Source organism: Notothenia rossii (assembly GCF_949606895.1).
Source record: "Notothenia rossii genome assembly, chromosome: 7".
NCBI lineage: Eukaryota > Metazoa > Chordata > Actinopteri > Perciformes > Nototheniidae > Notothenia > Notothenia rossii.
In genome coordinates, this window is record NC_136905.1 from 45822166 (window position 1) to 45848427 (window position 26262).

The 26262-nt window shown below is 43.3% G+C and overlaps 1 protein-coding gene across 1 annotated transcript in view; it reads left to right on the forward strand.

Annotated features, from left to right (window-relative positions):
• The window catches only part of rgs22 (regulator of G protein signaling 22), a gene marked incomplete at its 5' end in the record, with an annotated part of 52993 nt that overhangs the window by 19825 nt on the left and 6906 nt on the right, over window positions 1-26262 (forward strand). The window contains 12 exon segments of the mRNA XM_079692788.1: window positions 3282-3383; window positions 4277-4471; window positions 5745-5837; window positions 6085-6275; window positions 8101-8263; window positions 10728-11036; window positions 11840-11908; window positions 12991-13149; window positions 13965-14144; window positions 14227-14400; window positions 14491-14622; window positions 14869-14965. Coding sequence (XP_079548914.1) covers window positions 3282-3383; window positions 4277-4471; window positions 5745-5837; window positions 6085-6275; window positions 8101-8263; window positions 10728-11036; window positions 11840-11908; window positions 12991-13149; window positions 13965-14144; window positions 14227-14400; window positions 14491-14622; window positions 14869-14934 — 1833 coding nt within the window. The 3' untranslated portion in view covers window positions 14935-14965.

Sequence of the window (26262 nt, forward strand, 5' to 3'; positions counted from 1 at the left end):
CCAACTGATGTTAAAGTCCATGAAATGTCCAAAATAAACGTTGTTCTGTGTTAATAAATCGCTTCATCACTTTCCACTGTTTCATTTGACATATCAACATCAATGATTCTTTCCATAAATACCCCCCAAATAACATGAAATGTGTGCCACTTTCCCGTGTTATTCCGCTCCGGTAGCAAAAAGCTTGCCAGCCATTAACCCAGCTGTGTGACGTCACACGTGGCAAAAACCAGCCTCGTCTGGATTGTTTGTTTTGTATCCTTCCGCTATTTTCGCTCAACATATGTGTAACCGGACCTCGCTAAACTTTTTTTATCTAACAATTCATGATGGGGAAGCGATGTGTAGTTGTGAGCTGTGAATGTTTCCTGATTGCTATAAACATTGATCATGGGTGCTGGAAGATTGTGAACAAAACTCGGGTCAGAATTAAGTTACTACAGGTGTTATGCCAGCTTGAGCTAAATGTCACCAGAGTACAGTGAACTTGCTTAGTGACTGAAATATATAAAAGTTGAAGTGAAATAAGTAAGGCCAAAAATGAATTACGTCTGAATATCTTTATTATTTTTACCACTTTTAATTATTTGTGGGCTCGCACATATACCAAAATAGACTAATGTACACTGCAATAAAGATCAAATGTTACAAGTGAAAAATTAACAAAAGAACCCTTTTTTATTTATCAAACAGTAAATTAATACAATCTTACAAACTTGTGATTTGGAAAATGTTGTTATATTTACATGTTTCTTTGGAAAAATAATATTGTAAATGATGTACTTTGTAAATTATTTACATCATGCGAAACCATTTTAACCAGTTCAGCTGCATGACTTATGTCAAATTACAGATTTGGCCATTGAAATCCCTGATAGCGGCCTCCCGGTTCAGGGTAAGTCTTCCGTATCTCGGTTACAGCACATGCAGGCAGCGGGACTCTGATTTTTGGGCTGAGTACACCCCAGCACCAACGTACAAACTGTCGATAAGCTGTATATCGATACTTCCTAATGAAAAAAAAGTATACAGATTATAAATATATTTGGAGAAAAATAAAATGTTATGTAGTACTATAGCAATGGTTACAAATTGGCTTATAACATGATATTTGTATTTTACTTGTACAAAATAAATATGAGGTTGTACATGAATAAATAAATAAACACAGCAGGTACAGAATAAATGACTAAAAAAGGCATAGGCTACTGTAGTGTGAGTATGGGCAGCTCAATTAAAAGCAGCGGCAAATAGGTGCGTTTTTAAAAACAGGAAATGTTTCGGCGGACGTGCATGATTTAGGCAGTTGGTTCCAAATTGTTGGGGCATAATTACTAAAAGCTACTTTTCCATGTTTAGTGGTTATTCTCGGAACAGAGAGCAGACCCGACCCAGAAGACCTGAGACTCCTGGATGATTCATATTGATGGAGTAGGTCGTCTATATACCTCGGTCCTAAGCCATTTAGTGATTTAAAAACTAGCAGTAGTATTTTAAAATAAATTCTTTGGCAGACTGGAAGCCAGTGTAATGATCTCAGAACCGGAGTGATGTGATCCACTTTTCTAGTGTCAGTGCCACTATTATGAGCCACTTTTCTTTCTATATTGTAGCCTGATGTGCACATCGACTGTCAACAAAACAGTTTCTCAGTCCAATGGAGACTATAAGGCTACACAAAACCCAAACATGTCCTTAATGTTACTCAAGGCAAATATATGTAATATAACCGTTAGACTGCAACTAACTGTGGGGCTAAAAACCCCTCATACTGTGAGTGAATAACTTGAGATGGTTATGTTTAAAGGGGAGACAATCATTAGGCCATGCAAATACAGGGTCAACTTAGTGATCAAATAAGTGTTGCATAATATATGTTCTTGAATAATGTTATTTCATAAATAGTTCTTAATGTAATGATTACATTTTCTCCTTATTCAGTTCCACTATCAGATGATGCTGATAGCGATGACCCGGAGGGAGAGATGCAGGCAGAGCTCAGTGGACAGAACTGGCATGTAGAAAGGAAACTTTTTCAGTAGGCTATGACTGACACTGAACAAAACCAAAGGAAATATAATGACAACAGTATAAGCAAGCTATGTTCATGTTCTCTCAATAAGTTATTATAGTTATTGATTACAGTTTAATCCATCCCAATGCTGGTTCTTATTCAGTACCAGCAAATGCTGAGGAGGTTGACAAGACAAGTCAAGATTCAGGGTCCAGCACAAGGGAAATTGCAACTGAGTATGCAACGTTGTAGATATTGACGATACATCCAGCAAAACGCCCCCCAAAAAAACTGGTAGTGGCCTGGCTGGCTGTATAAATCCCGGCCTGACCTATGGTCCCAGTCCGGCCCTGCTGACACATCACACACCCATACACTACACACACATTACTGATTAAACTGATATCACAATTTAGTTACTCTCTTTAAATAAATATACTGTAATTGGAAAATAATCATGCGTGGTGTCCTTGTTTTGTCCGTCCTTGATCCAGGGCTCCCTATTGTTGTATGTACTGTACCTACTGGCCTAGTTAAATGAAAGTGGTAGTCTTTTTGGCTGGGCAGTGTAGTTTTACACGCAGTCTTATTTGACTTTCTCAGGATTTAAAACTGTTTTTGGGGGCCAGACCCCCATCCCCATCCCCTCATCCGTGAGCAGAGCATCAAGTTGGCATGCCTATTACAGCTGAATGCGGCGATTACCATGTTGCAAAACGCCTCACAAACGTATTAAGATCAACAGCTTTAGTGCGTTTTGATTCAATGCTGAGTACAGACAAACTTGACAGTCTCTTCTCTGTCATTGTAGACCGCAAATACCTAATTCTTTCCGCCTGCTTGGGTCCGAATGCTTCTCGTTTTGCGCCGTCCCGTTCAAATGAAATCGCCGCCAATCATATTTCCACGCTCGCGCCCGGGCCGGGGGAGGGGTTACAAGGCTTGCGTCTTGTGCTGCATTCACTTGCACTCGGACATTAGAGATTTTCTCTCATAAATGTCTGATGAACCACAACTTTTCTTTCAAAACAAAGCGGGGGAGTTCATTCTAAACTGTTGAGTAAAACGTTTTACACCAACTATGGAGAAATGTCAACAACATTTATAATCAACATTTAAAAAAAAATGTATTAATAAATTAATTGCCTACATTTAGGGTGGCATCTAGGGTGGCAAGGCATTTTTCTGAGGTGGCAGCTGCCACCCGTGCCACCCCATAGAACCGCCACTGCCATGATGACAGTCAGAGGTTCTGTTTTTGTCTCAGCTGTGGGAGAATGCGGTTTACTTTTGGACTGACCTGCAGCTCTACCATGAGCTGTTCTATCAGGACGGACTGGACTATTACAGAGTGCAGAGGGAAGCACAGGTCAGCACACACAAACACCATACACACACGTTGTTCTGCTCACAACTACCAACAAAGTACTAAGTTGTTAACTACTGTCTGATTTAAACACAGCATGTACATTACATATATGTTAGGGTAGTGGGATGGATCTTAAACTAATGTCAGTTCTTTAAAACTGTCACCAACTCTGCTATTTGGAATCATAAGTTGTTACGGCTGCTGTTTCTGTCTGCTCATTAATCTGCCTGTGAGTGTTTGCAGCTGTGTGTGATATGTAAATGAGATGTGTGGAAGTAGTATACAGAAGTATCACAAACTATTGTAAGAGGAGAAGGAATATTCTTTTGTCTATTAAGCACAAATCCATATACAGTGTGTATTGTAGTATAATAGTTGAGTTGGACCTCACTGGTTGGAGAAAAAGCTTATTATATTCGTTAGCATAGCTAGCTAACCAGATGCTAATAACAACAAAGTTATTGACTGTAATGATCAGTATGACAGATGAACAGATCGCTACTGGGCTTACAACTAAAGACATTCCTCATAGGATAGCTTGGTTGTCCTTTTGCCAAAGAATTGCAATACACTATTTGATACATCTATTCGCTCATGATGTCATTACCTTTCCTTACATTTATTAATTAGATTATACTTTGCTGTCGATGCCAATTGTACAACAACCAACTAATTTCAAGAAATAAAAAATAGCTGCATTTGTGAAACTCTTTTTTTGCATGGAAATAAAATAAAGTTGCATTCAAGTTGCAAGAAAATAAAAGAGATTGGGTACAGCTGTATCCAATCTCTTTACTAGAGAGATAGTGAATATTGTGTAGGAGAGCACAGAACTATGGTGATGAAACACGGAGAGGAAGTGATTACACTTTTATGACCTCTCCTCTCCTCAGCTCCTTTACTCCACCTATCTCTTCAGCTCTGCCAGGATGAGTATTGGTGTTGATGAGGAGATCAGAACAGTGGTGTATGACCAGCTCATGCCTGCTTTTGAGGAAGTGTTTGACAGGGTTGAGGAACACACACTAAACATTCTGCTGGAGCCATGGACGCTGCTGCTCAGCAGGGACAAAGAGTCTTTTCAGAAGGTAGTTGCAGTACATCCACAGTGTAATGCACTTCCCTTTCATCTGCAGAATTGGGCTTCTAGTCTAGTTGCTAGCTTAGTGACCAGAAAGTGGCCATATTTGTACTCTCTGTTGGCTGACTTTGATTCATTTTGGCTAGAATTTGAAGATGTAGGGGCTTGGACAGATTGCCTATTTATTTGAAACAAAAATTGTCCACAGTAGAGATAATAATGTTCATCTTGTGCTCTATATCCATATTGTTGCAACACTACTCATGGTAGTCAAAATATGCCCAAGAGAGTACGCATATTGCCACTTTCTGGTTAAAACTGCCATTTTTAATCCTGAACAAGTCAGAAATGGATTCAGCATACTCAATAACCCCAAAACCACTCAAATATTGTCCAAATCAGCCAAGCCATTTTTAAACTATTGTTTACATAGGCTACAATGCCAATTTAAATTAACACAACTTGTGCTAATCGTGCAAATTGCCAAACTTATGCAAGTTAGCATCCGGCAGTACTGCTATACAGCACATTTCTATTTCCGGGCTCACTATATGAGCTTCCAACTAGACTATTCCTTAAGGAAGTCTACAGAAAAATCGTATTTCAATCGACACATCTGACATCGGCATCTATGAACACCGTAAATATCAAATTGATTAGAGTTTTTAATCATTTGTGTTAGGGAAATAATTTGCCTAGGTATTCAACCTTTGACACAGTTCATAATTTTCTCCTCTCACTGTCTCCTTTCCCATGGCATAGTTTTACGGCCTTGGGTATTGCTGCTATCTCTTTTAAGGAGGGGCAGCTTGGGCGCATTGTTGTTGCCAGTCTATGACAGAGCAAAAGCAGCCATGAAGTAATTCACTGTTCAGGGACGTAGGTTCCCTGGCACGCATTCTTTTCTATGGACGAGAGCTCTAGTTAGATTCAGGGTCCATATTTGTTTAGTCTCACTGATGAAGAATGTTGATTATTACACTCCGTTAAAACCTCGAGCTGCAGAAAGAGTTCTTCAGAATTGGTTTGGCAACTGCTGTGTCAACTCGTGACACACCACCTGTCTTGTCAACTCTCCGGCCGTAACTCCAAATAAACCATCAGTGTTTGACATCAAAGCTCCAACTCTCCTCGTGTCTCTCTGAGTCCTGACTCTCCATTGCTTCAGAAGTTTCCCTTACAAATTGGTTTTCATAACACTTGAATACTGATAAAGGACATCAGGTGATGCCATTGCTGTGTACGTATGTGTGTATGACCATGTGTGTGTGAGTTTCCAGGTGTTAATGCAGGACGAGGTGCGTCGAGTGGACAGTCAGGAGTACAGGGACCTGCAGAGTCTGTACGAAGAGTCAGAGTTCCGCCTGAAACAGGTCAGCCAGCATCCACAGTTCTATTTATTATTGGACCTATGGATAAAAGCCATAAACCCACACCTGTGAGCATAAAACATCTAATTTCCCAATGTGAACACTAAAGTGTATTGCTTAATAACAATGTTAGTTATCCCCTGGTGAAAGACTGCATGACTTGGCCTGAACAGGCCATTTACAATGAGGGCATGCTGTGGTGCCTTCAGTAAAACCACACCCTATTTTATTTGCTGTGTATCCTCTACAGGTGGAGCAGTCCCAGTCCATATTATTTCCTTCTCCTATTAACTCTTCAGCTCCCTTCACAAAGGGCACCCATGCGCCTAATTCTTGGTCCAGAGTGTCTCCAAATCTTAAAGGCTACCTTCTGGGTTCCTTACTCCGTCACCACCATGAGATAGGACACTTTATGTCCTTCCTACTGAATCACGATGCTAGGTGAGTAGTATGAAGAGTTAGTATGTGAAGCAATTGTCCTTTCTCAAATGTACCTAAATGCCAAACACAAAATATATTAATCATTACACTAACATTCACAATGTTCACACTAAAAGGAAATGAAGGCAGTATAGAAATGCACAGAAGGTAAATTGTTTAAAGGATGTGTATACAGTGAAATGTAGGCCGGATTCCAAACCGACCCATACACACTCCGTCAACGTTTGGAGTCTCACTCACAGCTGAACGAGGCTCCCCTTCTTTCAGTTGGGGGGCGGTTGTAAGGTCTTAGCCAGCAGGTTAATGTTTTGTTATCATTCTGATATTCCTGTTTTATTTTGTTTCTCACCTCTCATTTCAGTGTCAGCACTTCCTGACCTTGATTTAGCCCGACCTGCGTAACCATCCCTAATTAGTCTCTCACCTGTGCCCCATTATAATCCCTCGCCCTTGTCCACATTCCCCTCACTGCCAGTTCGTCTTTGTTCTTTCAAGCGTTCTAGCAGTATTTTCCCCAGGTTTTTAGTTTCCACGTGTACCTGACCCAGCTTCGTGTCCAGACCCTGTTCCTGCCTAATCCTCGTCTGTTTTGGTTGCCTTCTGATTCAACTACCGTGTACCGAACCTTTGCTAGTCGTTACAGGGGTAAAGCAGCAAGCTTTGGAAAGAACCCCCCTCACTCATACCTCATTCACACCAACGCAACTCTGGTTCAAGCTCCGTGCTAGAACTTTTCAGGTTCAGAACCGGTTCTTCGGTTTAGCTCCGGCTCTTTTCACACTGCCCAGAGCCCAGAGTCCGACTGGTGCTGCGTCATCGTTTGCGTCATGACGTAACCGTTTGCGTGCCTGCTTCATAAAGCCAAAGCGCGCGGAAACCCCTCACAGCTGACACCGACAACAACAACAATGGACGATTATGCTCCAGCTTCCTCTGTACCTCTTCGGAAGACCAGATTCCCAGTAGGTAGCTGGTCTCTTCAGTGGACCACTGCTGCTTGTTAAGTTTCTCCATCGTTGTGTACAAACTGGATAAAACGCCGGCTTTTTGTTGTTGTTCAGGAGTTGATCCCGCCCCTGCCCCCGCCTCGACGTAAGCGTGACGTATGCGGTGCTTTTGGTCTGGCCGGACAATTTTTTGGTGCTTGAAACGAACCGGATTCCGGAGCTAAGAGGCTGCTCCACTGCGTTGTGAACAAGAAAACCTGGTGCTTTTCAAGCTCCAGCTCCGAACCGGCCCTGAAACACCGTTGGTGTGAATGAGGTATCTGACAGAAACAGGAACTTTCGACAACAGTTTTAAATCAGCAGATTTAGGACAACAACAAATATAATAAGACTTAAATAAACCTGGGTGGAGTTTCTTTTTTGTAACTCTTTCAGTTTTCAATCTGATGTTTATAAAGTTTGTGATTACTACTGTCTGTAAATATACAAACGTTAAAATCAAATGCACACGTTGACAGTTTTTCTGTCTAGACACGGGTATCAACATGACAAATTAAATGTCTCTTATTTTGCCCAGTTTACTAGTAAATGTTTTTGAAAACGTTTGTACACAGCGTGCATCGTGAAGGACACAAACAGGGCTGCACATGGTCAGGTAGTGATGTTGAAGTCAGGCGAGACAGACTCGCTGTTGGAGGGCTCGATAGCCCACTCCCACTCCCCACTTATTGATCTGGAACGGCACTTAATGTGGCGGAACCTCCACGCGATAACACCAATGGAGTGTGTGTAGGAGGAGGATGTAGGGGACGTTTTGGAATTGGGCCGTAGTTTACAACAATAACATGATTGCTGTGCACGTTTGTGTTTTCACACAGTATCCATCTGACATTCTGGCTGGATCTGGAGCAGTACAGAAGGACTGCTCAGAGAGACATGGCTGTCAGACAGGAGAGGTCGTCTCATATTGCTACCAAATACCTCAACAGGAAATACTTATTTGGCTCCGACAGCCCCGCCTCCTCAGAGCAACAGAATGATGTATGTCAATAGATCATTTATAAAACAATCAGTTCATTAAAACATATTTTGGAAGATTCACATCTCCATTAGTGTTGGATTGTTGTGACCGTCCTGGAAAACGCATTAGAGAGAGCACGGTAGAAACAAGATTCCCATTACACGTCTATCCCAAGATGGGAGGAAACTGCAGGAGGGGCTCAACACCCAGATTGGATAAACAGAGGCTGCAGCGGCTCTCACACATGATGGGAAACCATCTCCCTGCTTTGGCAGCAGGGTGTCACTGGGAACTGGGGGAAAATAAGACATGGTTAGAATTCAAACAAGAACAAGGAGAAGGGTGTGGTTTGGATCCAGAAAGATAAAACATACTAGCTTGAGTAAGAATGACAGTAGGATGAAATCTCTCCTGACATTTATAGTCTGATAGTAGGCTTTGGAGGCACCATGGATGGATGATTTGTAGTTATTATTACGAGTTATTTAATAGTAGCTAAGGGAAAGTGGTTCCCAACCTTTTTGTCTTACGTGCCCCAATATCCCTGTCAGAAAACTCATTCACCCCTTCATAGACTTCACTGTGTGTATGAATTGTGTTTATTCATATTTATTTGAATATGTATCTTTTAATTGAATTAAATTATTAAGACATTTATATGAAACCACACCAGCAGAAACCTAACAACTCAACCATGTAACCATTGCATTGATCTAAAGCCTGTTAAGACTTCTATGCAAGCTGACCTACTAGTTCTCAGACAACAGGCAGCGTTCCAGTTAAAGGGCTAATGCAGCAATGTGTAGGACTTTGAAATAGAACATCATTAGTTTTATTATTCATTTTCATGACTGCTTACAATGAGCCCTTCAAATAGGCTTTTGCCTTCTTACATGGAGTCTACTAGGTTGCACCACAACGTCTGACGGCCCGTCCACACAGCAGCGTTAAAAATATCTTCCAACGCTTCCAACGCTTCTCTGCCCTTCTCTGCCCTTCTCTGCTTCTCTGAAATCTGACTTTGAATGGGGTGACGTCACTTTGCCTCGCTTTTCGCCGAATTGCATTGTGGGGAAGCAAAGCGAAGATTTCCAGGATTTCCAAGATTTTCAGGATTCAAAAGTTGAGCAATGTTCAACTTTTGAAGCTGAAGTGGAAGCGTCAGCCAATCAAATCCTGTTTATGCAAATCTGACAGTACAAGCGCTAGCCAATCAAACCGCGTGCAAGCTGGGAGAGCCAGACCGTAGTTCATTTTCTATATTCCTGAAAATGGAGGAGAAATTAGTTATTGCGGTAGAAAATCACCCGGTTCTTTATGACCAGTCGCCAGTTGCTCCGGGATACAAACCGGAGGAACCAGGCACGGAGGGAGGTGGCAGAGACAGTGGGTGAAACTGGTAGGTTTTCGCCTGTTTGGGGATTTTATATCCAGTTTACTTCGTTTTGACATTGCTATCGCTTTGTATGTCGGGGGCGGGAGATTCATGTGGGTGGTTGTTGGTCGAGTTGCTCGCAAAAAATCCCCAAGCTTTCAGACACGCCCAGCTCCAAGAGTTTCAAGATTTTTTAAAGCTGCTGTGTGAACGGGCCGTTACAGTAGTTTAGAACAAATAGAGTTTAAGGTTCCTTGGATTATCAAAGACCCCCATCACCCCAGCAACAAACTTGTCTCTCTGCTGCCTTCTGGCAGGCGGTACCGCAGCAAAGACCATCAGACTCAGGTTTCATCCCACGGGCCATAAGACTTGCACTATTTTACATTTGTATTAAAATGTATGTCTTGTAATTGCATTGTTGAAGTGACCTTAGTTTTTAATTCATGCATAACTACACCGTAGTTGTGCCATGACGATAAATCTTTGAATCTTGAATTAAACCTTTATCTCTATTGTAATTGGAAATAATTATTATAGTAGACCATGCTAGTGCTTCTCACTCTGGCTCTGGCTACTCATGCGTCTCAGCGTTGGGTCTTGTCTGCGTGAGTGAGGTAGAGAGACTGACAGCTTTACTGCTTTGGCCCTTCAGTCAGTCAGTCAGTCAGTCAGTCAGTCAGTCAGTCAGTCAGTCAGTCAGTCAGTCAGTCAGTCAGTCAGTCAGTCAGTCAATCAGTCAGTCAGTCAGTCAGTCAGTCAGTCAGTCAGTCAGTCAGTCAGTCAGTCCTTGTGTGAGTGTGAGCCTGTGTGCTTGCATAATGACATAAGAGAATATATAAAAGAGATATTAAAAAAAAGACATGCCCAGACTGATATGAGGACAGAGAGCAGACAGAGGAGATGAAGAGAACAGAGGGATTTTGGGAATGATGAAGAGCACAGCAGGAGTCAGGAAGGAGGGGATTCTGAGTCAGGTTTCTTTTTTTGTTGCATTTGTACTCATATGTTTTTCATGTTGTCAGACATCTTTAGCATTCATATCAGACACACTTTTCCTCTACTGTGTGTTGCTTAAGCTTTTTCTGTGTGTGTTTGTGTGTGTGTAGTTACTGCGTCAGGCAGGTGGACTGGAGCGTCTGAAGCTGGAATGTCTCTCAGATCCTGTGTTTGTGGAGATCCAAGCCATCATCAAGAGTCACATTGAAAAAACCTGGCTGCCTCTGTTTCTGTCCACAGCAGAGTTCACAGAGCGACTGAAAAACCAACCAAAGGTGAACATCCGGATTTTTACCATACAGAGCACAATTCTCTTAAAACCCAAGAACAAATGCCCAGACATTTTGGAAAATAACCTTTTTCTGCTGCCCGAGAACACTGTCGTCAGAAGAATACTCAGAAGAATACTGACAGACAGAGTATAGTGTTGACTAAAGCGATCTGTTTGAATGAAAACAGGTCACTATTGTTACATGTTTCTAAATGCTTTCACATTTTTGAGGAATTATTTTTAGGTTCGCCCACAATTTTCGTACAGTGACGAAAACTGCCAGAGATTGTTCTGATATCTCACAACATCGTGAACTACACACACACAACATTAAACATGTATACATGTGTACAGACTGTTAAACTAAAAGGTCATGATCAGGACTCAGTTAAAATATTTATTTGAACGTTGTGGCAGATTTTTGATGCAGACATTATCATTTTATGAAGAACACCCTGACCTCTACTAAATGAAAAGACTTGCATTGATTGTATTTGTCATTGTGATAACTGCCATGGTTGTGGACAGAGAGATAGGGAGACATTAGCAGCTGTGCAATGTGAGAAACCACTAAACACTGTCCACCACTCTCAGGTTGCATCATCAGGTACACAGAAAACGCACACTCCACCCTGCTTCATATGTTATCATGTTTTCCATGTTTGGTCTCTCATTAGGTAATGAGAGGTAGACGTATTTTAACGTTACACTCAGGAGGAGAGAGTGGACGGGTGTAAAGATAGTCAAGAGGATCATTAAGGAGACGATGACATCAGAGAGGTAAAGTTCTCTAAAGCGGAGATGCGGAATAAGATCAGACTGAGGGTGCAGGTGGAGAGGGCTTTCGTTACTGTCAGGGACACATAGCAGCAGAGAGACGTGGGTGAGGTGTTCAGTGTCTCTGTTAATGCTAGTTGTTTTACTTTGAACCTGTGTGTTTCTGTGTGGTAGCCCCAAACAGTGGGCAGGCCCTCGCAAGCCGTCTACCGTGAGGCCAGGAGGAGGAAAGGAGCCTGGGAGGTAAGGAGAATCCAGTGGGGAGCTGGGTGTTCAGAAGGGAGTCGAATAAGGCACGTCCTGGCCTGAAAGCATGTGTGATTTACTTCATCTCGTGGCTTCAACACTGGCTTTGTCAAACAACATTTAAGCCTTGTGGTTAGTTTTCCTAAATTGGATCCAGGATAAATAAGATGAAAGCATTAGCAATACTGATAAATGATTTGCTATTCTCAAGTTTCATTGCTGCTTATCTGCCAATTGCACAATTTCCATATTTGCATTTAGCTGACGCTTTTATCCAAAGCGACTTTCAATAAGTGCGTTCGACCAACAAGATACAAACTAGAAGAAAACAGAATCATTTAAGTACATCAGGATTCATAGAGCTAAAACATTTCAAGTGCCACTTGATAAGCCAGTCCTTTATTAGTATATAAGTGCTTTGTTAATAGTTCTAAAGTGGAGTCGAAAGAGATGAGTTTTCAGTCTGCGCCGGAAGATGTGCAAGCTATCTCCTGTCCTGATTTCAATGGGGAGCTCATTCCACCATTTTGGAGTCAGGATAGCAAACCCACGTGTTTTTGCTGATGGGAACTTGGGTCCCCCTCGCAGTGCGGGTGCAGCGAGCTGTTTGGCTGATGCAGAGCGGAGTGCACGTGCTGGGGTGTACGGTTTAACCATGTCCTGGATGTAGAACTTACCTTTCTTTAATAGTGTTGGGAGGGTTTCCTCTGTAGCTCTGTTCCTATCCTCTCATCTCAGCTCTACAGCAGAACACAGATATAAAACATGAGCATTTCAAGCTAGATGATTACAGGAAGTAGCTTACTTATGTTAATTTCCTCATAATTGGGATAGAGCAGCTTTTTTGAAAAAGGAGAGTATCATTATCTCAGCTTTCTTTGAGCTCATAGGCCACATACAATCTTTCTGCTTTTGTTCTGGAGTACACTGTATCATCTACACCATGCACATTTGTAAGGGTTTGCTATAACGTTTAAAACATGAGTAGGTCATTATATCCATTTCATATTTCCCTGAGGAAATGAACTAACAGTTTCCAGTCTCGTTACAAACCTCTCTTCTCTGCTGGATGTCTGCAGGCGGGGGGCTTGTGGATGAGTTCCTCCAAGGAGATCCTGCCCTTCCGACAGATCCTCCTCCACCCCGACACCTGTATGCGGTTCCAGCTCTTTGTATCTCTGAAGGGAGACTTCCTAGAAAACGATGTGCTCTTTTGGCTAGAGGTGCAGAGATACAAGGTAAAAGAAGTCTTTCTGGTTTGAGTGGCGTTCACCCTGTTTGAGATCTTTGCGTCATTCCACCTGCTATCCTTTCCTGCGTGCCTCCATATTATCTATCAACTATAAGGAAATCAAAACAGAAACTTAGTCGGTGCAGAAAGATGTTTTCATATTTATCTGCTCAAAGGAGAACGTTTGTCTGAGTGAATCTTACGTTAAGACTTGAGCAGGATTTGACCTCACAACTAGTGAGGTCAAATAAGAGAGTGAGAGAGTTGAAACCTCCAGGTAAACATGTTCATGAGTCCTGGATGAATTCAGTGATGGAAAAGGATTGTCGACAATATACACATTTTTTGGTGGAAAAAACACATCATACATGTTTTTTTCAATTGCATTTTTGTATCTTAAGACATGCTTGGGCCAGAAATGTAAATCTGTCATAACCTGCTGCTCACTGAGTGTTAATATCAAGGCCCTGCCCTTCACTCTCATAAACTCAGCTCGTCTGTTTCATAAGGACTACATGAATGTGATTTGATCAGATTGTATTGATATTGCCCTAAACATAAGCAAAAGAAAGTCATTAGATTTTTATACAAATGTTGCTAAATCCTGTGAGAAGAGCAGAGCAGACACACATTCAGACATTTCTAATGGAAAATGATAAAAACTGATCTTACTTGGGCAAATAAAATGTGTTTGTAGTCATACATTGAGCTGCTGAAAAGGTCTTTAACCCTGTCTTACGACAAAGCAAAAAGGTCAACTTCATTCCAGGATTCCCAGCACACATGTCCTTCCTCATCAGTCCCTTCCCTCCCTGTATTCAGGACCTCTGTCACTCCCACAGTGACGAGGCCACCATCCAGCAAAAGATCTCCACCATCATAAACTGTTTCATCAACTCATCCATGCCCCCCGCCCTGCAGATAGACATCCCTCCTGAGCAGGCCCAGCACATTCTGGAGAAGCGCCAGCAGCTGGGTCCTTACATCTTCAGAGAGGCACAGGTAGTGTGGGTCCAAGAGTGCACTTTGAGTCACATTTTCCCAGTGTTTAGGCTGCATGTGTGTGCCTTTCCTGTGTGTGTAGAGGTCAGTGTTCAGTGCCCTGCTGATATTTTGGCCTGAGTATCAAGAGCTAAGCAGCAGTGTCCAAGAAGAGCAACTTCTTCCTCTACTGCAGGAGAGACAAGTCCAACACAGCGCCAGAGTCAGGAGACAGAGGAGAAAAGAAGAGGAAGAGGAAGAGAGGAAGAGATCTCAGTTACTGAGGGGATAAAAGATGAGCAAATGTGATTATACAACTCCATAGTGTTGAGGTAAAGAGCTTATTGAGTCTGACTTCTCTTCTCAGGAAGACTTGGAGAGACCAGAGTCCAGTTTTAGAGAGGAAGAAGAGACAGACGATGAAGAAGGACAAGAGAGAAGAAATGTAACAAAAGAGTGGAGGACACAGAGCAGGGTGCTGCTGACTCCCACACAGCCGGTAAGAATGTCCATAATGAGGAAACATCAAGCATGCAGAAATGATTTTGTGTCAAATGTATCATATGAAGCGAGCCAAACCAAATACAATTATTCTCTTTTCACGAAGATCATAACATATTAAAACGTCAGTGATGAGGACAATGCCTCATCAGTTCTAACCACAGACTATAAGAGAAACTTGATCACCTAATTGAAGCACTTTTCTAATCACGCTTTGACTGGATTTTTGGAAAAGTTCCTTCAGTTGTCGTGGTCCTACTCCAAGTACATGGCGGCTCTGAGGAGAGAGGAGGTGCTGCTGAGGAGATAGAGTCAGCTGGGAGCCTCAATCCCTGCCTCAGGTACACACACACACACACACGCACGCACGCAGGCACGCACAGTCGCACACACACACGCACACACACACGCACACACACACACACACACACACACACACACACACACACACACACACACACACACACACACACACACACAACACTCACACACACACACACACACGCACGCACGCACGCACGCACACAAACACACACACACACACACACACACACACACACACACACCTACTCTCTGCTACTAGTCAGACTAAATGCAGGAAATCATAACGCTGAAATTACATCTAGCTTCCCCACAGTAAAGTCCAAGCTACATTTCCAAGGCTCCGACACCAACTGGCAGTGGAAAACAAAGCATTGTCAAACCAAGCCCTTCCACATGCCAGAACTCTCTCATAATGTAGAACTCTGGCCAAAGCAGACACTTGGGCCTGTCCATCAAGTGTCAATGTTCTGTGCAGCTCTGAGCTAACACTGCCTGATGCTAATGCTAATGCAGCCCATAGTGAACGAGCACCAAAAGAACACACATTGCAAACAACATTTGAAAGGGAAATACTATTTGTCACACAGATGGACATCATCCCTGCACGTGGCCACAACTGTAAGGCAATGTATCATACACACGTGGGAGCGAGCCTGGGGAACAAAGGGAAAGGGAAATGTTTGGGCAGGAAGTTTTTGTTGTTTGATTGAGTTTGGGGAGGAGAGACTGAGAAGGAAGAGGGGAGATTTGCAGCTTATCACAGATAAAAAAAGCAGTAGAGAGCAGTAGAGTCTGAGGACCGTTAGCATTGATCGCCAACCCCGTCTAGAGCCAGAGTTTTTGTCCCTCTTTGACTGTTTGTGAGGTCAAACATTTTTGGGGATTATTTACCCTGTGATATGCAGGTTGTTGGTGTTGACATGTAAGACCTGCCTTGTCTTATAACATGAACTATTTCACTGTGATTCCAGTTCATGAAGGTTATTGATACTATTTTGGTTGTCTGGAAAAGTGCTATTCAGCGTTAAGTTGTTTAAGTTTAACACTGACCTGAAATGCACTGGCCAAAATGTGTTATTTTAAGGCCAATTATTTTGCGCGCAACAATATTGACCCAAATCTGACTCCATACCAATGGCCTATATGTACTGTATATGAATGTGTACGTTTATGTGTGTATGATACATTTGTGTGCATATATGTATATGTTTATGGTAACATTTTATATTAAGGTATACAAATTCACCATCAACTAGTTGTTCATTAACATGCATATTAGCAGTATATTGTCTCTTTATTTGTCATTATAAAACACTTATTATTGCCTTATCCTACATGACCGTATTATATAAGTAATAGGCCATTAGTTGAGAGTTTTTCCTCAATAACCCTCTAATTAGTGCTTATTTAAGTAAGGAAGTTGTTGTACATGAGTTTTGGTCTTAATATGCTCTGCTCAATATGGGCGTAATAAGGCAGTAGTACCACAAGAATAGTAATTCTCCCATAATAGCGCTTAACAAATATGATCTATTCTTATGTAACAAGACATGAAACTATAAGTGTTAACTGTGTCTAAATAAATCAAAATGAGGTATTTCTATCTAAGAACATGTTCCCTATTCTAAAGTGAAGTCTTGTTCATAACCAATACGTTAGTAGTTTGACTCTAATTAGGTATTTATATCTAAGAACATGTTCCCTATTTTAAAGTGAAGTCTTGTTCATAACCAATAAGCTAGTAGTTTGACTCTAATTGACCTGAACAGGTTCCCTATTCTAAAGTTGACTCCTCTTCACACTTTGTAAATACATTATAGCACACAACTACTGAAATTAACCTCAACAGTACAAGTAAGTAGGCACACGTTGAAATATCAGTTTTATTAATGAACCACTAAAGAGAGATTCAGACACATGTACCAAAACATGTCAAGTTTCTCCAAGGCTGAGAACACATATGCAGCCTGTACTTTTTAATAAAAACTTATTTTTAACAGAGTTTTTATATATTTGTGATCATACTGTGTGACCTGCTTGTTGTACTTACACAATAGGTGAAAGGTGGTTATTGTGTTTTTGACAAGACTAACAGTGTCATGCCATATATTTGAAAAGTGTCAATAAATGTTCAGTACACATTTTACAAAAATATAAATGTGCAAATATTAATACATTGCAAATATTAAGCATACTATGCTGGTAACCAGCAGTGTATGCTGGTATGCTGGTCACCAGCATCCACCTATCACCAGCTTATGTTTAATAATAGTATTACATATACCATGCTGGAAGCTTACCAGGATTCCAGGTGACCAGCATACAAGATTCATTGTGTCATGTATTCTGGTAATTACCACAATAAATACATTGTATAGTGTTCATTACAGTATTTGAATGTAAAAAATAGCAATACATAGCTAGTTAATATAATAAAATACACAGTAACAATACAATCATTATACAAAAAACAACCAATAATATATATATAATATATATACTCGCGTATAAAAGCCCCGCCCCCACCAGAGGAAAACTGACAACTGGAAGATGAGTGGAAAAGCGTCACATAAAAGTACAAGTACTCACAGCTCCGTGGGAATTATTATGTGCAATTCATTTTAAAAGGCTTTCACATTACTATAATTATAGTTTTTTTAAATGTAGGCTACATTTTACAGCAAAACGGAACACAAAAGCAGGACCAAATTGACATTGAATTCCTTGACTAAGAGAAAGATTCATTCATTTAAATAAATATTTAACCAGAAATGGGCCGGTTCTAAAGGGTTATTCAGTTAAGCCCGATGAGAGGGGATACAGCTGTGCACAAGTCATCATTAACAGACGTCGTTTAAGAGTGAAGTTTGAGTGAACGAGGACATCCCAATTAATACCTGAGGACTCCTCTGTCCTCGCGTCACCTCCTCGCGTCTCTTGCTCGCATTTTACGGAGGCGGAGCTAAGATGCAAGGAAGGAGGAGTCGAGGAGGGGTATTGGGATGAGGCTAAGGAAAACACGAGAAGCAGGGAAATTAGTTTTAAGAGGAAGTCCTTTCTTCTGGAGTGAAGCGACGTCCGTTTGTGATGACGCCGCACAGCTGTTCGTCTGACAGCAGCCAGCTCTGTCCCCGTTGTTTTCACAAACACCCCTGCCACACATTTACTGACACAAACATTTGTATCATCTGTTGTAGACCCCAATAAATAAAATAAAATAAGAACTAATTCTCAAAAAAGATAAACGCCATTCTTAAAATGTATAAACGAACAATAGTTTGATTAATATTGATTAGAGTGCACAATATAAATAAAATAATTGAGAGAAGAAAAAGAGATATGTTATCTATCAAAACCCAGTTAGATAAACATTCATTGGATTGCACACTTTGTTTGTTTATGTGGATATGTAGCACATTAACATTTTAATAGCACTTAATGACTGACTGAATGGAAATGACAAATGAAAATGTAAAACGAAAAAAGTGATAATGAAAATGTTTCCAATAAATGAATACAATTATTTTTGACCACTTTGTTGTTCAAATTTATCACATATTTGTAACTAAATGATACATGAATTGAAACAAAACACAGTATAAACTGAGGAGTGACTCTCGTGAGTTTCATGTATTTTCTTCACTCCGCTGGGAAACGGCTCTCATGTCAAGAAGCATCAGATCAGTGCATGCACTGCATCCATGGGCGAAGTTTGAACTTTAAGGTTGGGGGTGCCAAAAAATAACTACAAATGTAATGTATAGCTATAGGCTGCAACACAAGGATTCATACATGAAAATTGATCAGGATAGCCTACAGGCTACTGCAGGTGTGTTTTCAAAACTAATATGCCCAATAGATGAAATTACTATGGCAGCGGAACTCGCCGCAAAATAAAACGGCTGCTGCGGCACATACTGCTGCTATAATTAGGCTATAACACAGAGGTCTGTAGAATCAATGTTCCCCAATGCTCACACACTTTTTAATGAACTGTATAGGCATACTAACTAATAACTGTAGGATATAAGCACAGCAGTTTTATCACATTTTGACCTAATTTCAGCGATGAAAACAAAGCCAACCAACAAAGTAATGACTTTTGTTCACCGTCATCTAGTGATTATGATCTCCATGCATTCAGCGTCTCTGCCCCACAACTGTCAGCAGCGGCCGCTAGCAGGACCGAAGCATGTGAGCACAACGCAAACGGGAGGATTTGGAGGATTTTGGGTTGAGCGTGGAGCGGTGTCTGCTGCTTACTGCAGCTGGCTATCCCCGGATGCAGATGCTGCGCAATTACGCATTTAAGCTCAACAAAACGAAATAATTTGAATGAATGGCTTACCTAGTGCAGCATCAGGCGCCTCTTTTTCCGGCTGGCATAGATGTCCACTATCTTCTCAACTGACAGTTTTGCAGTCAAATCTCCCTCAATGTGCAGCAGGGCCAGATCAGAAAATCTCTCCTGGATCATTGTAGTTCTCAGCCAGTTTCTGATCCTCCTCATTGCTGAGAAACTTCTCTCTGATGTCGCTGATCCAATGGGCAGTGTCAGTGCAAGCTGGAGTAATGGGAAGAAGTTTGGATAGCTCTCCTTGCTCACTTCGTTTTGCAGGTCCTTCAGGTTAATGGGAGATTGGACAGCACATTTTATCAGGTCCATTTCTGCTGTCACCAGCTGTGGATGGACGATCTTGAGGCTTGCATATTTTCTCAGAAGTGGTTCAATGCCTTTCTTCTCACACTTTATCACAGCATCACATGCCGCTGCAAGCTCCATGGCTTCACCTGAAAACCGTCTGTCCAACTCGGCCATCATATTGTCCAGCACAGGGAGATATAAATGACAGTAGATGGCGTGAGCCTCAAATTGTCCGTCTATTTCCTCATTCCTTTCATCTCGTTGGCGCTGCCCAAGTGTGGCCCCCACTACATACTGGTAAAGCGACAAAGGGGGTCTTGAACTTCTTTTTCGCTTTGCCATGGAGGGGGGGTCACTTTCTGCAGTGGCAACTGGCATGCCGACGTCCTCGCCAAACTGCTTGATCTGGCTCCATATGTCTTGCCAACCTTCCTCCTCTCCTCTGCGTTCCCTCAAGTGTGCTCTCAGACTGTTGATCGTGGAGGCAGCATCTGCAAGTGTTGTGGATTTGGACTGAAGTTTCTTGTGAACAACGTGCACAACCCGCAGTAGGTCCTCAAGGATAATGAGGCAGGCGATGAAGCCAGGTGTGGTCATGTGATTATACAACCCACTTGCTTCCACTGACCATTTCTCTCCTTCATCCACCATCTCCTTCAGACAGCGTGTGATAGGCACATAATGTGATTTAACCGCAAAGACGCATCGCCATTTGCTCGCCCAACGCGTGTCACTGGGTTGCCCAATTTCCTTTGCCTTCATCTCGAGTGTTTTCTGCATCGCCAGAAACCTGTGGTGGTTGCTTGGTTCTGAAAACACGGAGTACAGCTTATCAATAACATTTAACGTCATTTTGATGTCTCTGTTGACTGTGCATGATTCCACCAGGACCAGATTAAGTTTATGGGCCATGCAGTGTACGTAGATGGCAAAGGGGTAATCTTCCTTGATACGCTGCTGCACTCCAGTTAAATGCCCAGACATAACTGAGGCCCCATCATACGACTGTGCGACTATTGGGACGTCCTGCAGTCCACATGACTCCAACCCCTTCTTGATACCCTCAACAATCCCAGCAGCATCTCGGGAGGCAGAGCAGTCAATGAAGCAGATTAATCGCTCCTTAACCTGTAGCTTTTCTGCATATCTGATACACACAGACAGTTGTTCAGACTTTGATGATTTGGCCTCATCCGCGATAACCGTGAAAAAACCAGTCTCACGCACTGCATTTGCTATTTCCTCTCTGACTAGCTCTGCACACAAAGAGATGACCTCGTTTTGAAAATCTGGACTTGTACAATTAAAGTACTTCTCATCCTGCATTTTGCGGAAAATTGGGTCATACTTGCCGAGGAAGTCGCACAGACTCAAAAAGTTTCCCTTTGTTTCATCATCATCATCCGGCTTGCTTTTATCTGTTTCTGTATCGACTGTATTTGTGTGCTTTTTTTCATTTTTATTTTCTTGTATTTCCTTTTTTCTCCATTGTATTTCCCGATGTCCACGGAAAGGGAGGCCCAGTTGAGACAGCAGCTTAACGACATCCACGACCTTTGTCAAATACTCCCTGTTTTTATCCACTGTGTTCTGGTGACTGGTTGACAAGTGGACTCTGACAGATCCATGCTTTTCAGTTTCCTTGTAGCCCTCCCACAGTCTCATGCAGGCCTTGTGTTTTTCACAAGAGCTATGCTTTATCAGCCTCTCAGTTAGCTTACTCCAATATCGCCCGCCTTGTTTAGCTAGTGTGTCTTCCTCCTCTCCAATCTCCTTGGAAAAGTGGCGGCAACAAAAACAAAACACTGCGTCCCTTGAAACCGAGTACTCCAGCCACGGATGCTTGTTATAAAAGAATGCAGAAAAGCAACGATTTCTATCTCCAATTTTGTGTCTTGGGAAAACGGGAAGCACTGGCTGTTTGGGGCCCACACTTTTATCTCCTAGGTCACTGGGAAGTTGACCGCCATCAGAGGCTGTCTCACAGGGATTGCAAGCGGCGGGAGCTGCGGTGCCGACCGGCGCCAAGATGTGGTGGCTGGTCGACGGGCGAGGCGGGACTGGCGGGTCCGGAGCAGGTGCAGCTTGGGTGGCAGCAACGGTGGCGCTGGAACTTGAATCCGAGACTGGAGTTGTTTTGGTTGCGAAGAACCTGCGTATATCCATTTTTTTAGTCTTCTCCTGTCAGGTTTTGGCGGCTGGCAGACTCGACTTGTCTGAATTTGAGTGCTCAAAGTGCGCATGTGCGTGCAGCGTGTGAGGGCGCAGCAGCTGCACAGATCGTCTGTGTAGACTCATTTTTGAGTAATGTTCTGTCTCTGACAGCAGTACACACTGAGACAATATGTTTGTGGATTTAAATGTATTATGTTTATTGAGTTTGCATTTATTGATATAGCGTTCCAGAGTTATATTTATCTAGGCCACCTACTATCTGTACATCATAACTAAAAATAAATAAAAAAAGACTCCGGCCACCAGGGGGTGCCGGGCACCCCGGGAACCCCCCCAAACTTCGCCTATGGCTGCATCGTCCAATCAGTGAGCGATACACAGTAAGGGGGCGGGGCGAGTATCTGAGGATTTCATCGTAGGATGGTCTGGTGGTTCCTCGGTTATCGCTCCTCCATTATCGCTCCTCGCTCCTCGATCTTCGATCCTCGATCCTCCGGCAGAAATAAGAGCCATGGGACGGTACGACGGTACTCAAAATGGCGCAGACAAATCAACTTCCGGTGAGACCGAGGACCGAGGACCGAGGAAATGAAAATGGTCGACCTGAGACGGGGCCCTCAAGTCTCTTGAGATGTGTGGCTAATAAATAACGCCGTGATGAATGGCTAAACTTGAACTGCTGAGATTATTCACCTTTCTGCTGCAGGAGACAAAAGGTTTAAGTCTAAATCTGCTAACAGATTATGGGCCCAGATACAATGAATTATTCTACAGTTCGAAGCACACGGCGAGAAGATTGCCTGTTAGCACGGTTAGCATAGGAGTAGCTAGTTAGCCACGTGTTAAGCTAGTTTAGTATCTGGAGAACCGAGGGAAGCTAAAGCTAAGCTAACGAGGACCTAAGCTAAGCTACTGAAGCTACAAATAAAAAAGACATGGCGAATAGAACCACGAGGAATGGTGGCCCACGTTTGACGGGAAAGCAGAAGAGTATTAGCTCTGGGAAGAGAGGATGCTGTGTTGCATGCACAGAGTGGGATTGAAGGAGACCATCCTTCGAGCACCCGCTGGAGAGCTGACCGCGGCACTGAGGGCTCAAGACGACAATTGTGAGTTAGCGCCGCTACTGGAGTTATTTGTCAATATTTACAGCGTTGCTGCCCATAGTGATAGCCCTCTAGTTTAAATCTACCACCCAAAAATAAACATATGGAGATGGGTTACTATTTAAAAAAATGTGCAAATCTATTTAGGAACCTGTCCATGTGAACATTATTTAAGTGGGGGTGGACTTCACATCCTATAGGGGGGTCCGGGGGCATGCTCCCCCGGTAAGATTTTTTTTTAAATGTTGGACTTAAATGCATCAATCTGGTGCACTTTGAGGGGGAAATAAAGAGACTACACCCATATGAAACAGAACTGTATACATTTAAATAATCATAAAATCATAAGTACAAGGCCATAACCAATAACATACCTTATCCAATATGAAAAAACATTGAAACTTGTTTAATTATTTGTTTTTGGTTCATTTATAGTTGTGAGTGTGTCTGTGCTCCTGAATCAGCCTCACCTGTCTCCCTCTCCCCCTCTTTGAGGCAACAGCAAAGACTAGTTTTAGCTCTCAACAAGTTTATCTTACCTTTTTTCACCGAGTTAACATTTTATTTTTATTATTCATGCATATTTTACTAATCACTACCTAATCAAATGGAAATATGTATTTACATAAATGGTGACCGAACCGTTTGAGACCCACTGAGATAACTTAGACTAAGTTAACTATCTAAAAACTCAGAGTAATTTACCTCACCTGAGCTGTAGTTATCAGTCTGACAGCAGAGGACTCTCCCTCCACCTTGTTGTTGAAACAGCTCCTTATTAGCGCAGCTAGCTAGCACCAGATGCTAACAACAATATACGTAACCGGTGCGCGCGCTTTCTCGCTCGCTCGCGCCACACATACACTAACACACACCCTCCCGAGCTTGAATGACACACAGAGACCAATCGAGGGCATTAGTATGATCTGTATGAAAGTAGCCATGTCGGCAGGCCACATTATGTAGACAGCCAGTCAGACCCACATGTGCGCAGCGTTTCGTTCACAATACATACGTATACAAAAAAATCCTCAGGCCAGCAGGCCACTTAACAAGCCGGCGGCTGAGTACCGGCACCTTCCCGGTACTCAGTAAAATGCCGGTACCACATGGGTAAAATTCAGAAGTGCCGGTACTGCGTACCGGTGATTACCGGCCTAATTCAAGCACTGGTTTTGGCCTGATATTCAGAGACACGAAGGACAAGGGCCGAGAAAGTCTCAGGGTATTAGGGGAGCACTATATTGGAAAAGGCAGGCCCAGGTTCGTCACCTTGTATATAACCATGACTGCGCTGAAGAAAGCTGATAATGAGACGGTGATGGAGTACATTATCCGAGCTAAGCAGATCATTACGGCACTCAGGAGCGCGGGAGAAGCACCGAGTGAGGGACTAATGATGGCGATGGTTATGTAGGGATAACAAAAATACAAGCCGTTCACTCTAATGGTGACAAACAATGACAGTGAAGTAACGTTGGGAGAGTTCAAGGCAAAGTTGAGGAACTTCGAGGCCTCAGAAGATTCAGCCTCAGACGAGACGAGCGAGAGGGTGCTGAGGGTCCAAGCAGCAACAAAGAGAAAGCCCGCCAAACGATTCATCCTTGATGGCGACGGAGAACACGTCGGCGCATGTTGGCGATGCGGAGAGAAAGCCCATCGAAAAGATGACCACAGAAAGAAAGTCTGGTGTAGCTTTTGTAAAAGCAAAGGGCACACAGACAAAGCGTGCACAAAGAAGGACCGCGGTGATGCCGCTCGGTGCGGGAGCATGCCAGGTGGTACCGGAGAAGCTGCGGGAGGAGATGACTACACCCTCAAAGTGCAAGCTGAAGGGACCAGCCTACAGAGACAACACACCCACAGAAAAGGATTGATCGTGGACACAGGAGCATCGTCTCACATCATCAACGATAAGAATAAATTCAAGATTTTTGACAGCACCTTCAAGCCGGAGAGACACAGCATGGAATTGGCAGACGGGAGGCGCACCTTCAGGGTGGCGCAAGGCAGAGGAGAAGCGGAGATGTGTCTGATAGACAGTGAGGGACGACGGTCTAAAGTGACTCTGAAGAACGCACTATACATCTCATCGTACCGACAATAACTATTTTCCGTGAAGTCTGCTACAGCTAACGGAGCCAAGGTGTTCTTCGACGAAGGTAAAGATGCTCTGATGTTACCGGATGGTACCAAGTTTGACATTTATGTATGTAAGAAAATGTACTATTTGCAAACAGAGTGTGATGTTGAAGATAAGTGTCATGTCAGCTATGATATCCAAACGTGGCATGAGATTATGGGTCACTGTAATTATGAGGATGTTTTAAAGCTGCAGGATGTAACTGTAGGTATGCATATTAAGGGTACAAAGCGTAAGCCTGATAAAGATTGTACAGTATGCATAGAGGGAAAGTTTATCCAAACGAGAAACTGTCAGGATGCGTGGAAAAGGTAGGACCCAAAAGCAGTATTAACGAAAAGCGAGCTTTATTAAATTAATAAAAGCTGTGGCAAAAAAGGCAGTATCCAAAATATCCCAAAAACAAATGACACATAACTAGGGCCAAGAAAGGGTGGGTGGAGGGGGTCTGGAGGATGGGTCTCGGGCGGACGGCCCAGGGGCAAGGCAGAGACCAAGGAGGGGGTCTCGGGCTGACGGCCCGGGGGCAAGGCAGAGTCCATGGTGGGGGTCTCGGGCAGACGGCTCGGGGGCAAGGCAGAGTCCATGGAAGAGCGAAGACCACAGTGGGCGAACTCAGGGGGCTGAGCATGAGGAAGAGTCAGAGGGCCAGGCCCGAGGACGAAGACCGCGGCACTGAGGGGGCCGGGCTCGAGGGCGAACACCACGGCTCTCAGGGAGCCGGGCTCGAGGGCGAAGACCGCGGCTCTCAGGGGGCCGGGCAGGAGCCAGTGTCGACCGGTCAGGAACCGGAGCCGGTGGGACAGGTGCCTGCAAGATTCCCCACGGAAGAGGACAAGGAGTTGGCAGGACCCCCGGCGAGACAGGTGATGTCGAGGCCTCCAACAAAACAGGACATGGGGTTGACAGGGCCCCCGGTAGAAGAGTAGTCGGCGGGACCCCCAACGGGACAGGACATAGGGTTGGCAGGACCCCCGGCAGAAGAGCAGTCGGCGGGGCCTCCAACGGCACAGGACATAGGGTTGGCAGGACCCCCGGGAGAAGAGTAGTCGGCGGGACCCCCAACGGGAGTGGACATGGAGCTGGCAGGACCCCCAGCGGAACCTCCAACGGCACAGAACATTGGGTAGGGACTTGAAAGGTGACTTGAAAGGGGACTTGAGAGGGAACTTGAGAGGAGACTTGAGATGTGACTTGAGAGGGGACTCGAGAGGGGACCCGAGAGGGAACTCGAGAGGAGACTTG